The sequence below is a fragment of the Anser brachyrhynchus genome (genome assembly GCF_964034855.1).
Source record: "Anser brachyrhynchus genome assembly, chromosome: 1".
NCBI lineage: Eukaryota > Metazoa > Chordata > Aves > Anseriformes > Anatidae > Anser > Anser brachyrhynchus.
The window spans coordinates 145,434,560-145,449,317 of record NC_137694.1 but is presented as its reverse complement, the minus strand read 5'-3'; the positions used below and the strand labels follow the sequence as shown (position 1 = coordinate 145,449,317).

General features: G+C 38.2%; 1 protein-coding gene across 2 annotated transcripts in view; it reads left to right on the top strand.

Moving 5' to 3' along the window:
- TGFBRAP1 (transforming growth factor beta receptor associated protein 1) overlaps nucleotides 1-14,758 on the top strand; it is a 33,138-nt gene that overhangs the window by 9,882 nt on the left and 8,498 nt on the right. For both annotated transcript variants that reach the window (XM_080602258.1, XM_080602259.1), the window contains exons 4-7: nucleotides 226-380; nucleotides 7,214-7,296; nucleotides 12,837-13,178; nucleotides 14,502-14,559. In XM_080602258.1, coding sequence (XP_080458384.1) covers nucleotides 226-380; nucleotides 7,214-7,296; nucleotides 12,837-13,178; nucleotides 14,502-14,559 — 638 coding nt within the window. The remainder of the gene's footprint in view (nucleotides 1-225; nucleotides 381-7,213; nucleotides 7,297-12,836; nucleotides 13,179-14,501; nucleotides 14,560-14,758) is intronic.

Here is a 14,758-nt window from a genome sequence, read left to right as displayed (position 1 = left end):
ATCTGCTGTAAATAAATAAAATTAATCATTATCTTCATATGAGGGGCATTTTACAGGTAAACTGTACTACCTGGTGAATATAGTAACATGAAATGCAAGTTTTAAAACTTTAACCCTGTTTAGATTCTTCTATCTTAGATAATAAATATTAAAGCTTATTTCTAAAAATCGTTTTTTTTTTCCTGCAGAGATTATAAACTGAATATGTCTGTTTGCTCTGTCCAGGAAAGGTGATTGTTGCTACCAGTAAGTGTGTGTATATCTTGGTGCCACTGCCTTTGGAGAAACAGATTCAGGATCTTCTAGCTAGTCACAGAGTGGAAGAAGCCCTTGTTCTAGCAAAAGGAGCTCGAAGAAATATTCCAAAAGAGAAATTTCAGGTCTGTCCTTTAACTTTCATGAAAATATATACCTGTGGTGGGGGCTGTGTATGCTGATGGTCAAATGACTGTAGAAGGTGGGAGAGGGATTTACTTTGAAAAGAATTCTAACTAATACCTGTTATGGTTTCGGCCTGAGGAAATAGATGTGCTGCTGAATTTGTTTGTTTGTAATGGCTATGACATTTTCAGGGTTGAATGCTGCTCTTCTGTTTCTGGTATTTTTTTTCTCTTGTGTATAACTAAACAAATAGCGATAGAAAAAACACTGCGGTGTTTATTCTAGGTTCAGTTGTTAGTTGCTATTGCTGTTTAAAAAAAAAAAAAAAGTATACTTCCAGTCAGAATTTTTAAGTTTGACTTTTTATTGGGAATTCTCACTGTGTCTTAAACTCCACAGTATTACAACTTTGAAGTTAAGTGATGGGAAATCTAAGCCAAGTACATCCTAGTTCCAAGCTTGTACTGGTGTGTAACTGAATAGTTAAGATTTCTGTGCAGCAAAAAAGTATCTTATCATAGAATGGTTTGGGTTGGAAGGGACCTTAAAGGTATCTAGTTCCAATGCCCTCCTGTTCCCCACATGGACAAGGATGCCACCCACTAGTCCAGGCTGCTCAGGGCCCCCTCCAACCTGGCCTTGAACACCTCCAGGGATGGAGCATCCACAGCTTCTCTGGACAACCTGTGCCAGTGCCTCACCACCCTCTGAGTGAAAAATTTCATCCTAAACTCTAATTTAAATCTCCCCTCTTTTAAGTTTAAAACCATTCCCTCCCATCCTATCATTATCTGCCTGAGCAAAGAGTTGCTCTCCATCTTTTTTTATAAGCCCCCTTTAAGTATTGAATAGCTGCATTGGGGCCTCTGCAGAGCCTTCTTGTCTTCAGGCCAAACATCCCCAGCTCTCCTTTCTTCGTGGGAGAGGTGCTTCAGCCCCTTGATCATCTTCATGGCCCTCCTCTGGACCCTTTCTAACAGGTCTATATCTTTCTTGTGCTCAGGACCTCAGACTTGGATGCAGCACTCCAGGTGGGGCCTCACAAGGGCAGAGTAGAGGGGGGACAATCACCTCCCTTGACCTGCTGGCCACTCCCCTGTTGATGCAACCCAGGATGCAGTTGGCCTTCTGGGCTGCAAGCCTGCACTGCTGGCTAATGTCAAACCTTTTGCCCACCAGAACTCCCAAGCCTCTCTGCAGGGCAGCTCTCAACAAGTTCTTCTCCCAGTCTTTAATCATGTCCAGGATTGCCCCAACCCAAGTGCAGCACCTTGCACTTGGACTTGAATCCTCATTAGGTTCCCATGGGCCCACTTTTCTAGCTTGTCCCATCCCTTTGGATGGCATCCCTTCTCTTGTATCGACTGCATCACTTGGCTTGGTGTTATCTGCAAGCCAAATCCTTATTGGTGGAATGGTCCGCTCTTCACATCTATCTGTCTCCAATTTGGAGATCAGGATGTCGTGTGGGGCCATGTCAAAGGCCCTACAGAAGTCCAGGTAGATGACATGGGTCAACCTTCCCTTGTCAACTGATGCAGTCACTCCATCACAGAAGGCCACCAGAGGGGTCAGGCGTGATTTGCTCTTGGTGAAGTCATACTGGCTGCCTTGGATCACCGCCTGGTCTTGCACGTGCCTTAACATTGCTTCCAGGAGGCTCTGTTCCATGATCTTTCCAGGTACAGAGGTGAGGCTCACCAGTCTGTAGTTACCTGGGTTCTCCTTTCTACCCTTTTCAAAAATGGGAGTGACCTTAGTAGATCTTTGGTTACTGAGATTTGTATTCCTTTCCTTCTACCTTGTGTTTATATCGTAATACATATGCTACTGGATTTGTTCCTATCTGTGATTTAGAGACTGAAACTTGGATAAAGTAGCATTAAATCTCTGTAATATAAAGGAATAATCATTTTATTCCTGAGTAGTGTTTTAGAACATGAGAAAAATTCACCAAGCAGGTGAATGAATCTTTGATGGTTATTTTCTTTTTTGAAACTATCTGTAGTTTGCAGGAAACCTACATGCAGAGTTAAAATGAATCTTTTTCTATTTTCAGCTACTTTAGAGTATTTCATTGCCCTCAAAATGGCATCTGTTGCGTTACTTCCAGCTGAAGTAATTCCAAAATGAATTAGTCTGGCAGGATATGTATATCTTAATTTTACGAAGTTTGTAATTTTGTTCATATTTCAACATTTAAATTTTGTTCAGTGCCTTTGGAAGAAAGAAGTCATTAAATTAAATGAAAATGTTAGGGATTTTCATTTCGATCCCTAATTCCTCTGTAGAATGAGTGGCTGGGAGGCTGCTCTGCAAGTTTAAAAAAAAAAAAAAAAATACTTGGCCAGAAAAGCATTTCCCTCCTTTTATTTGCAGATAGTTTTACCTTAGTACTTAAAAAGTACAGAAGTATTGAGAAGCATTTCAGCAAATTCAGAATTCAGTTTTGTGTTGCATCTTTATGTCCAAGTTTTCCTTTGCAACCTAACGAATCAAACCAGAATTCTTCTGTCAGAACAGAATATGTGATTAAAGGTCATCATGCAAAGGCATTAATTTTCTAATTATTTATTTCAGTTTATGATTATTAGCATGGAAGATGTCTGTTTTTTTGTTGTTGGTTGTTTTTTTTCCCCCACAGATTTACCTGCAATTCATTATCTGAAATTCATATGTAACCTCATTCCTCGGACGTTTTCTTGCCTTTAGGATTTTTCTGTCTTTAGGATAAGTCACTTTCTGCTTACATGTACAGTATGTGCACTGAATGTCTTACTTCCTGAAATTACTGTTTCCAAGAATAAGTTTTTTCTTACTTTGTGCTTTTAAGGGTGTTCAGTTACTTTGGGTTAATGCTATGGCTGAAAAACAGAAAGCTATTTGCTTGTATGCAAAACAACCTGTTGTGGTTCTGAGTTGTACCTACAGGCTGATGTTAACCAGCTTAAATTGATAGTCTCCCATTGACTCATATTAAAATGATTGAATTTGGTTTAGCTGTTGACAAGGTAGTCCGATTTTTCAGAGCGCATCAGTAGTTGGAAATGTAACATGTTGAGCGTGCTTTCTAATGTGCCTCTGATAATTAATGCTGTCATTACAGGTTTGCTACAAGCACATCAGTCTTTCCTTTACTGTAGTCTCACGTAATATAAATCTGATGGAGTACAACTAAATTACATGCCTTGCATGCATCTTTTGCATAATTTCGTTGTCATACTTTAACTGATCACATAGTTGCTCCTTTCCAACTTCTGTCTCATAGAGATCTTCAGGTGTTTGTTTTGCAAGCTTTACTGATTCTTGAGTAGCTGACAAATTCGAGGATTTATTTTGCAATTTTGTACTAGCAGGGGTAGGAAGATCGAGGTATTCGATTAAGACACTTGATCCAGGAGCTATAATTTATCCTTACAAAAGAGCAATTGTAACTTCTTGGTACAGGTAGTATTTTGTACAAGGAAAACCTGTCTTCCACAAGCTGCTTTATTTTCCCCAGTTTGGGATAGCTTTTGCTGTCTACATGTAACTAACTCAGTCAAGAGAGTTCTTGAGGGCATGGGTTTTTTTCCTGCAGTTGAGTACTGCGTTGTTGTTGCATGCACACAGGTGCACGCTGTCTCCATTTTTATCAGCATAAATATGCATATATTCCAATGGTGCAGAATGACAGTGGGTTGGAAACAGTAAAATACTGCATTCGCAGAATTGTTTGTGCAACCGGTGTTATTGGAAAGAAGGAGGTCAAGCATTAGTAGCTCTAACCTGTTATTTAATCTATAGCCCCTGCAGACAGCAAATTTCTCTGCTATATTACATGAAAGTTTCTTTGTCTTTTGAACATCAAGAATTATTGTGAAGTAAAAGCTGCTAAGCAAAGTGGTGCAAGGAGATGGCATTGCTGGATATCATGTCAGAAGAATACAGAGGCCTTTCTACCATGCTACCATGAAATGACTGAATGCTACTTATTAATTTTTCAGGACAGCTGAAGTTTGCAGAAATCATGGTTGATGGTAGTGAAGACCTTGGTTAGATTGACACACATCTTGCATAGGTATCTCTTTTTTTGCCTCTCATTTTTCACTAGTTTCAAAAAGCTTGTTTAACTGTACACAAACCTGACCAGAAAGCTAAAGTAACTTTCTACAAAAAATCTTTTTGCAATCTTGCTGGTAATTCTGATCATCCTAGAAAGACCTTTTTCTAGCAGCTGGGAGAATTGAGGTTTCACTACAGCCATTGCAGGTTCAGCAGTCATCTTTCTGTTTGTTAGTGCTTTTTCAAATACAAATAGTACAAATACAAATCTTAATTCATGTTTCTGTAGCTAGACTTTTGTTCTCACTAGTTTTTTTTTCTAATGTGAATTCAGTCAACAATACAGAATTTGCCTAAAGCACTTCAAGTCCTATAGTTGCCCTTCAGAAATGGTAGGGGAATAAATAATGTGTTGAATAATGTGATGGATTATAGCTTAGTACCTTTTCAAAAGATGCTAATTACAGTATTATGGCAGATGAGCCTGGAAGAACTCATTCTGGAAGATGGCTCTTCTATCATAAACAAAAATTAACTGTAGTTGGCATATAGATGTAGCTTGTTTTTAAAACTCTGAGGAAGACTGTAGAATTTTCCACATCTGTTGCTTCCATAATCTTTATAATGAGACATCTTGATGTCAAATGCTTATCTTGGCTGAAAATCAACCTGGATACTTACCAGTTTATCTTTCAAAAGTTGGGAAAGCCTCTGCCAGCCAGGAGACATTTTACAACCCTTTGGTGCACGACTTCAAGGGACAAGTGAAGATGTTCACTTTCATTTAAGTGTTAATACACCACTTAATCAGTTTAAGTTTAAAGCTGATTTCTTAGGCTTGCACTTAAACTGTCAATGAGTTCATTTTAACTTCTATTTGAAAAGATTGCTGTACAGACTAAGCTATACAATTAAGGCAGTGTCTTCAGTGTGTTAGATCAATTCAAACTTAATTCCGATGTCCTAATTCTTAATGTGTAAATACTAGTGGTCCCTTCATTGGAAAAATTGAAAAGAGACTTAAAAAATAATAATAAAAAAAACCACCTTTTGGTTCTAATTTCTTTAGTAAGATGAAAAGTGTTTGTATTTTAACCCTCCCTAGCAAGTCTGAGGCCAGATCTTGAAGTTTTCTGGTGGAACAAGGTACAGGTAGTTGACGGTAAAGGATTTCAATCTGCATCCTTAAGCAGTGACCAGACAAGCATTCATCAGTTCACAGATTTTGATTCATTGGTGTAATACCATAGCTGGAAATGAAAAATATTTTATATATTTTGTGTATGTATTATTATGAGGCAGTTTTACTTTATTGCTGTATTTAATTTCCCTTTTAGCTTTATTTAACTGTCTTTTAAATTAGTACAGTTGGACATATAGCATAGTAACATTACTTAATATAAAGATGTGATTTTCTTTATTTTCTTTGTTAGATTTGTCTGAAAAAATGCACCAGATAACATTTCCCTTTATTTTCCCTTCTCTTTGTGACACTGGAGAGACAAGAAGACTCCTACAACCTTACAGATCAATAGGTTTTAATGGTTTACTAGCGATCAAGTGTTTCCTTAGGATTATCCATTAGTGAAATATGCACAGATTAAATGGACTTAAGCTTTTCTTAGTCAATCCACAGTCTTTAATCAAGGTGAAAAATCAGCAACTGGACTATCGGTCTACCCTGCTTGGGGCCTGTCACTCTTTAGCAATTCCTGCCTGGAATTTGTTCATGAAAGTATTGCTGTTTCTCTAGCTATTTTGATTGAAAATAGGAGCCTATAATTAAGAACAGCATTCAGGTACTGTGTTAGACATCAGAAAACTGCATATTTATTCATGGAAATGTGGGGGAGAAAATGAAGGGCAAGTGGATGTGGCTAGCTGGCTGCGTTCACAAAATGCCGATGTTGTCACAAATGGTGGGTTCTTTGCAAAACACAATTTAGTTTCCTTCTAGTAATTCTCTTTTTGCCATTGGAAATATTTGAGCCACATTTAATCTAGCGGTAACTAACCATTCAGATTGAAGGAAGAAAAAACCTCACATGTAAAGTACATCTCATGTTCTTTTTAAGTGATTTTTTTTGTAAACTTTTTTCTGTCGAGTCGTGATCTTAACCATAAAACTTCATACCACGTTGCTGTTCTTGTGCTTTACTTCTGTTTTTCTTACTAGTGTTTTTATGTATGATTTCTATATTTTATAAATTGAACTGCTTTAAAAGTATTTTTTTTAAAAGGCAGAAAATCACAAATATGATCATCTGGGAAAGAGGCTATGAAACTCACCAGCAAGGTTGCTGGAGAAGTGGGGTCAGAAGAGGAGAAAGTTGAATATTTATGGTCAGCTGGGACCCTTGAGTTTCTCTTCTTTGACTGCTGAATTACAAGAACTTTAAAGATAACCATCAGCCATCACGTTTGCACATACCATGAGCAAAAACTCGAGGCAGGCCATACTGATGTTAGAGAAGTCATTTTTTGAATAAAAAAACCTTTTATTTGCTACTCATTGACTTTGCTTTTAGTAAGTACTAGTGCATAGTGTTGTGTTTACACATCTGTAAGAAGAAACTCAGTCTGGGTAGCAAGATCCTGTGTATGTTCAGGTACATACAGTAGAAAACAGGGAAGATCAAGGCTTTATTTTGCATTTAACTTGATGGTCCTGCTTGAAGATCATGTGTTCAGTGATTTTATAAGGTACTTATTACAGCTATGACTAGTACCATGCGAATAGCTCCTTACAAATATAATAATGTTTTTTTTCCCCTCTTGTCTTTCATAGGTAATGTACAAACGAATCCTGCAGCAAGCAGGTTTTATACAGTTTGCACAGCTTCAGTTCCTTGAAGCAAAAGAGCTCTTCAGGTAATTGTGTGACAAGAAATATATTATTTTTTTAAATAAGGAGTTAGCATTCTTAGTTTTAAAAGCACTTAGTCACTTGAATGTTTTTCAATGCAGATTGGAGATCAGTGTGATAAAATAGCTTGGTTGGGGGAAAAGCAGAGTAAGATTGAAACAATTTAATATTTGAAGAGTTAATGCAACTGTTTTTTTTATACTAACAGACAGCAGCGTTAAGGCTGTAATCCTGTGGTTTGATTGTGTAGAGACTTTTTGACTCCATGCATATGAAGTTCAAGGCGTTATTACTGAGTGCGCACTGTGGCATGTCTCTTCTTAAGAAAAAAAGCTTTTTTTTTTTAACAAAAAGTCACAATGTATATACAGTTGACACAACTGCCCCTTTTATTGAGAATCATGCTACTGAAATTATTTTTAACACTTCTTTTGGAAGTCTGTACAAACCTTCCCAACTCAGCTGTTTCAACAGTGCCCTGTTTATACAATGACCTTGGTAATCCGCTTTCACTCCATAAACAGCATTTTTGACTGCTTTTATCTTTATTTTATCTGATAATTTCATTTTGGCTAGCAGTACCTCATTCTGTGCAGGGAAGCTGTGCAGAGTTATTGTAATCCATGCTGACTACATAAGAGAATCTTTATCTGCTGAAATTCATTTCAAATCAGTTGAGAGCCTATGAAATAGAATTGTTATGGTTAAACAACTTGCTGTAGGTGGTAGACTTGTATGCTATAGGGGAGGAAAAAAAGGTTGTCCTTGGGTTAATAGAAATGTGTCAAGGAAAGTGAAGCTTTGGGCAAAGTTACTACTGGAGAAGGAATTTTCCATTTTGCCTACTGCTCTCCAGGGTAATGGGAAACACTGGGTAAAAATTGGAGAAAGACAGGAAAGGTCTGAACAGTGTCTATGGGCAACTTGTTCTGGCCACAACCAATGGAGATGGAATAGCCAAGATCAGTTATTCAGCACCCATCCAGCTTGTGGTCTATCTGACAAATGAGCTTCAATGAATGATACTGTGCAAGCTTCTTTATCAGAAGAAATGTGTTTAATGAGAACTTCCTGTCCAAGCATGAATTTTGGAGCTGAGTCAGCATCCTGGGGTGTTCCCTTCCTCTGAAAGTTGCTATTCCAAAGCAGAACAGCTGTTCATAAGCTGCTAAAAGCCTTTGCTGGGGGGAGAAAGTACAGACAAGCATCCTTTCTGACCAGCCGTGTGTAAGCCATAAATACTTGGGTGACTGAAAACTTGTAGAATGCAGGATCTCTGATTTTCAGTCCAGGACATTACACCCAGTTCAAATAATATCTGGTTATGCATTGACTGAACACTCAGACAGTCTTGTTCATTTAAGGCTTATTGACGTTTGAAGGAAAAATGGGAAAGATAATGGCAATCCATGCAAACACTTCCTCCAATCTCTGTGTTGCTCTGGAGGTATCTCAGGCTGGTGTTAGTCAGAAATAACTCGTGTTAAGATGCCAAAGGGCAACTTGATGTCTGTCTGAGGAAAAGATGGATTTAGCAGTGTCATCAGTAGCTCCAACAAACTGGTGTGATGTGGGTCTGCTTCTGGCCAAATTTCAAGTGAGATCATCTCATTCCTCAGAAAGTATCTGAGTTATAGATTAGCTGGGGAAATAGTTACAGTGGACTACAGGTGTCATTTTCTTGCACCGATAGGCCTTGGTTAACCTTGTCAAGATAGTTACTTTACGCTTACTGTCATAGTTCTTAGATACCGAAACCTCTAGGAGGAATGTTTTCCTACTGAGTTCCTTTAGGTTATGCTGATACTTCAAAATACTGGAGAACGTTGACAAGAAGGAAGGAAGTGCTAGCTGTATTGAAACTGAAATAGCTCAACAAAGGGAAGAGATTTTATTTTTTAGCTGAATTTGTCAACCTTAAATTGAGCATGCTGTTAACGATAAAACTTTTTTTTGGTCTGACAGATTCAGTTGTTGTTAGCACCATACAATCCATTATAACTTACAAATCATGCTATTTCACGTTGCTGTCGTCAGGGGTTTGCATGCAGTTAGACCAAACAGCATGCTTAGCAGGCTGTTTATTGAATTCTAGTTATTTTGCTGAGATGTTGGTATAGATGCCACAGTGAAACTATTTCTCTGTGGTATTTGCTTATGTCCTTTCCCTGGTTAGGTGTTGCTTACATCTGACAGTTTAACAAATCTGACAGATTGATTAAACTAACAAATCAAAGTATAAACTCTTCTTTTTGTAATATTGTCTCACATGGGAAGAGACATAGATGGACTTCTAGCTAAGTTCTTTCCTACACTAGGAAGGTTTAAAAAAAGAATAAAAAATAATAATAAAAAAATGCTGGTAACTATACTCGGATACATAAGAAGTAGGACTTACTGTGAGGTTTGCATCTTAAGTAAGCTTCCATTACAGCTAGTGATATCTGGGTAAAACAGCCAAATTACGTAGGCTACATTGATATCTCTGATATCTGTAAATTTAGGAGTCTTAATTTGGACCTGAATTTTCCCATGTCTTGTAAATTCTGCCTACTGTGCAGTTTGTAAACATAAAGCCAGAAAAGACCTAATGCAGAATTACTCAGAGGGAAGTTGCCTTTTAAGACAGATCAAACTGTCAGTGCTAAGAGCTTGTCTTCTACATTTTAGTAAGTGGCTAGCTATATTTTGCTAAACCTTAGAAGCTGAAAATTCAAACAAATATTCTAAGGGAAGGTGCTATTTGTAACTCTCTTCTTAAACCATTTCCTTCAAAAACAGTGGAAAAAGACCAAGCCAAAAATTGCAGCCCCCAGGAGCCATGAGCCTTGAGGTGAATGTTACTCATTCATGCAGATGGGGCCATTGTTTAGTATTTGCTGTGTCTCTGAAGAAGTCTGTTCTGAATGATGCTTAGCTTTTAAGGAGGTTGCCTGATTGCCAGTTACCATTGCTGTGGGGAGAACAAAATTGTACAATCTGAGCTCAAATCAGACCTGCTGAGAGAACCACTGGTGATTCACAGCCCAAGGCATGGCCTAACCACGTTGGAAGCTGGTTTTGGTTCTCCTTCTGATGTTCAGATGGCCATGAAGGCCAGAATCCATGAAGTTCAGAGGTGAAGTAACTGACTACTTCCTCATTTAGGAAAAGTTGGATGGTAAGATGAAAGGGTGCAGAACCTCAGCAACTGTGGAAGTTGGAACATGTTCTAAAACTTGTTAAATACAGCACTTTTAACTTCTCCATGGTCATAGTCTCCATCTAAACCTAGGCCATATCCAAGTACATGAAAGCATGTCCAGCAAGGAAACTGTTGTCTCTGTACTTTAATTTCCATGGATTTAATAAGACTTCTTCCTTCTGCACAAATTTGGACTGGACTGTTGATGTTATTCAAGTTACGGATTAGCTTTGTGTTCTAACATAAATCAGTGAAGAATCTTGTAGAAAAAAAGACCCCGTGTCTCTTTTTTATTTAAAATAGGATTATTCCTGTCTTAATTTTGTGGAGTAGTTGAACTAACCAGAGCTGCAACTACATTAATGTAAGCCCAAATGCTCTTTGAACTGCCAGATCATGCCACTGACAGAACCTGCTATTTCTTGGTTATTCTGCCTCTTTAAAAATAAATAAATCTCATCAACCTGTGAGTTCCACGTAATGTGGATCTAAAACTTTCAAAACCAAATACAAAGTCAAAGTCTGAAATGAGGAATTAAAAGGAAACCTCAACTGCAGGAATCTGCAAAGTAGACATGAACACTGCTTCTTATTAGAGGTTGGCCTTTCTAGTGTAGAGCTGGTTTTTTTAGGCAGTAGGAGCTCTGTGTATGAATTGGAAAAACTTTCTTTTCAAACCCCTTTTCACAGGAAGGTTTGTCACATTCAGATTTTTCTCTCTTGCAGACTTCTGCTTTCTACGTTGCTGTTTCCATGCGTTGCGGTCACTAGGTTCTGGACAGGGTACTTACTGCTTTTAAATCTTTTGCTGTTGTTCCTGTCTCCTAGAATTTCATTCTTACAGTACAGATTTAGTAGCCAAAGAATACTCTTAAATAATTATTTAGAACTTTAAAAAAAAATTGTTGCCATGGAGATGCTTCTTATCAGCTCATATTTCCTGGATGGTTTTGGAATAATTTCTCTGGTAAGAAGTGAACAACTTGAGGCATACTGTATTGCTTTCCTTGCTTCGGAACAGTAAAGGAGGGATTAACCCACCTGGTGGGATCACAGAATGGTTGAGGTTGGAAATGGCCTCTGAAGGTCCTTACTCAAGCAAGGCCGCCTAGAGCAGGTTGCCCAGATCTTTCACACTTGATTGCCTGCAGAAGGTAAAAATATTCCTGCTTCATCTGCTTTCATAGTTATGACTTGTTTGCTTTTGGGATACTTTCCAGTCAAGTTTGTGAAGGGAAAAGTCTTTCTGAGGTTGCTGATCACTGGATAGATCAAAACTATTTCAGTTTTATTTGCAACAAAATAGTAACTAAACAGGATTTATTTTGAAGAACTTCAAAAGTTCCTTTTGAGGGTTTTCTCAGCAACCGTATCTTCTGCAGTTCAGGACTATTCATCTTTAAAGATGAATTCTGAGTAATGAATTTGACAGGGAACTGAATCATAACCCCTGGTTTCTTGCTGTTCTTCTATAGCAAGGCCTAGGAGGAAGAATCATTCTAGCTGTGAAAATCAGGAAGGTATTTGCCGCGTGAACAAAATTCTGGTTTTATTCTTCTGTCACAACAGTCATTCTACCAGTGCTTGAGTAGTTTCTTCAATGGGTTAGAAAGAAAAATGTTTTGGGTAACATCTCTATGTTAAAGCCTACTCCTAGATAGGGTATAGATGCCCTACACATGTGAAGGGAAAAGCCTCTTGCTAGTATTTGACACTGATGTAAGCCTGCAGAATAGACTTCCTCTTACTGGTTAGAGGGATGCATAGTTAGTACCCACGGGTCGTTTTCAGAGCCTCCTAAAGAAGTAAGCTGAAGGAGGAATCTGGCGCATTTCAGAGGTGGGGAAAACATTTTCATCATCCAAATGTGTTCAGAAACCTTCAGTTCTCTGTGGGAGATGCCTGTCTTCTGCAGAATTACACTTGCAGAGTCTTTGTGGTTTGCATGCAAGGGTTCACCATCTCCATTTTTTTTGCCTCAATCAACACAGTAACTACCATAATGTATTAATGAAATCTATGATACTGCTAGGAACAGCACTGGGCCTATTCAGATGACTTGTGTGTGTGCCACCGAATAGCTGTAGGATGTCAAAAGCAAAAGCTTAGCCAGTCTCTGAGTTCTTGATACTCTGGAGGTGTAAAAAGAATAACAAATTTGGGTAGAAATGTCAAAAAAAAAAATCCAAATTTATTCTAAAGGTATTTTCTCCAGTGTAGAAGGCAGTAGCTTTCAGAAACTGATGACCTGTTAGTGTCCTAACTGTAAGCACACGTTCCCAGAATGTTATGTTTTTTGTGTGTGCCTATGTATACTTTTTCTTTCTTTTTGCTTCATCTAGTTTGACACTGTAATTGCAGAAGCGGCCAGCTTGATGTCCGGGAGCTGATCTCTCTCTACCCCTTCCTGTTGCCTACTTCCTCTTCATTTATACGGTCTCATCCCCCCCTGCATGAGTATGCTGACCTCAACCAGCTGACCCAAGGGGACCAGGAGAAGATGACAAAATGCAAACGATTCCTCATGAGTTACTTGAACGAAGTCCGCAGCACTGAGGTTGCAAATGGCTATAAGGAAGACATCGACACAGCTTTACTCAAGTTATATGCAGAGGCGAATCACGAAAGCCTCCTAGATCTGCTAGTTTCAGAGAACTTTTGTCTTTTAACAGATAGCGCAGCCTGGCTGGAAAAGCACAAAAAGTGAGTGGATTTTTTGAGTAAGGTGCCTTTGAGATCAGGAGGGAACATGTTTGTCTTAAACGCTGTTGAATTTTAGAGCAATGTATTCATATCCGTGCAGTTTCTCCAGCTTCAGGTCCAAAAGACAATTTGGCCTTACTTGTGAGCATTTACAAATTTCAGGGGAAAGGTATTAATTGGTAGTCTGAAGTGAAGAAAATTCATTCTGTCCTATGCTGGTAAATACAGTTTTCTCCCTGAAACTTTGTGTTCAACACAAAAATACCTTTGGTAAGGATTTGGTTGGGGAGTGGGAGGGCAAGCAATTTATTTGATCTCATGATGATGTGGGAAATGAATAGAGGCAGTAGTAATACTCCTCTTGATGTTTTGGACAGAAGGAGAAGATGCCTCAAAACACGTAGAAACTATCTGCTAACTAGTAGCTTTTAAATTATACTCACTTATTCAGGGAAAGAAGGCTTGCTTTCGGATTTTGAACTCCCACTGATCCACTAAAAGGACACTGCTTAAGTTGGCTGCAAGTGACTTCAATTTAGAAATGCCAGTGGGTGGAGAATTGGGTGTTAGTCATTAAACAGGAAACACCAGATAGTAAATGTGTAAAATATTCCAGTCGTAGGTAGTGTCTCTGTCTTGGATTTCATTTCTTTAAAACATGTAGTACATTAGTAGCAACTACAGTGGTGACAAGGAGTCTTTAATTGTGATTAGTCTTAGTGGTTTCATTTCTTTTAGGTATTTTGTTGAATCCTCTTGGTATGCATGCTTTGCTTGGCAAGCTTTTGCAAATGTGAAGTGTGGAGCATCATTTTGTGGGAACAGCCATTATAGAACTTCAGCTTCATTTGTATTACAGTACACAAAAACACCTCTGTGTGGGTGTACTGTACAAAGCTCTTCCTTGCCTGACTGGATTTTGTGTTGCACTAAAGAAAATGTTTCTGATAGTGAAACAGAGTTTTAAATAAAAGCATCATACAAATTTGATTTTAAAGAAATGATTAGCTATTGGATGAAAGCTTTTTTATTTGGAGTTGTTAGGTGTGTATGTGAAATTCGAAGAACAGCAAGGGAATCATCTCTAATTTGACAAGTGGTTTGTCACTGTTCAAGTTGGAGCTAGTAACTAGAAACTATCTTTAGAGAGAAACAGACACTTTTCTAGGACAGAACTTCTCTCCTTTGAATGTAGACATGGCTATGTGCGTGTCACCTACAAGTCTCACTGTAAGAAACTGTTACATTCCTTGTTAATCAAATGATAATGATATTAGTAGGGAAGATCTAACAATTTTAATACTGTTTTCTCTTTTTATACAGGTATTTTGCCCTTGGTCTCCTGTATCACTACAATGGTCAAGATGCTGCAGCACTTCAGGTCAGAATAAAGCTTTTAGTGTCATCTGTAAACCATTCCAAAATCCTACATCTGAGATAAAAATCTGAGGTGCTAACATCACGTTTTGGAAAGTGACGTGTATATATGAGAAACGTATGCTAAGACTTTCTTGAGTGAATTAATGTGTTAGATCTGAAAGACCCTCACTTATTGAAGATGACAGTGCTTTGCATGCTTG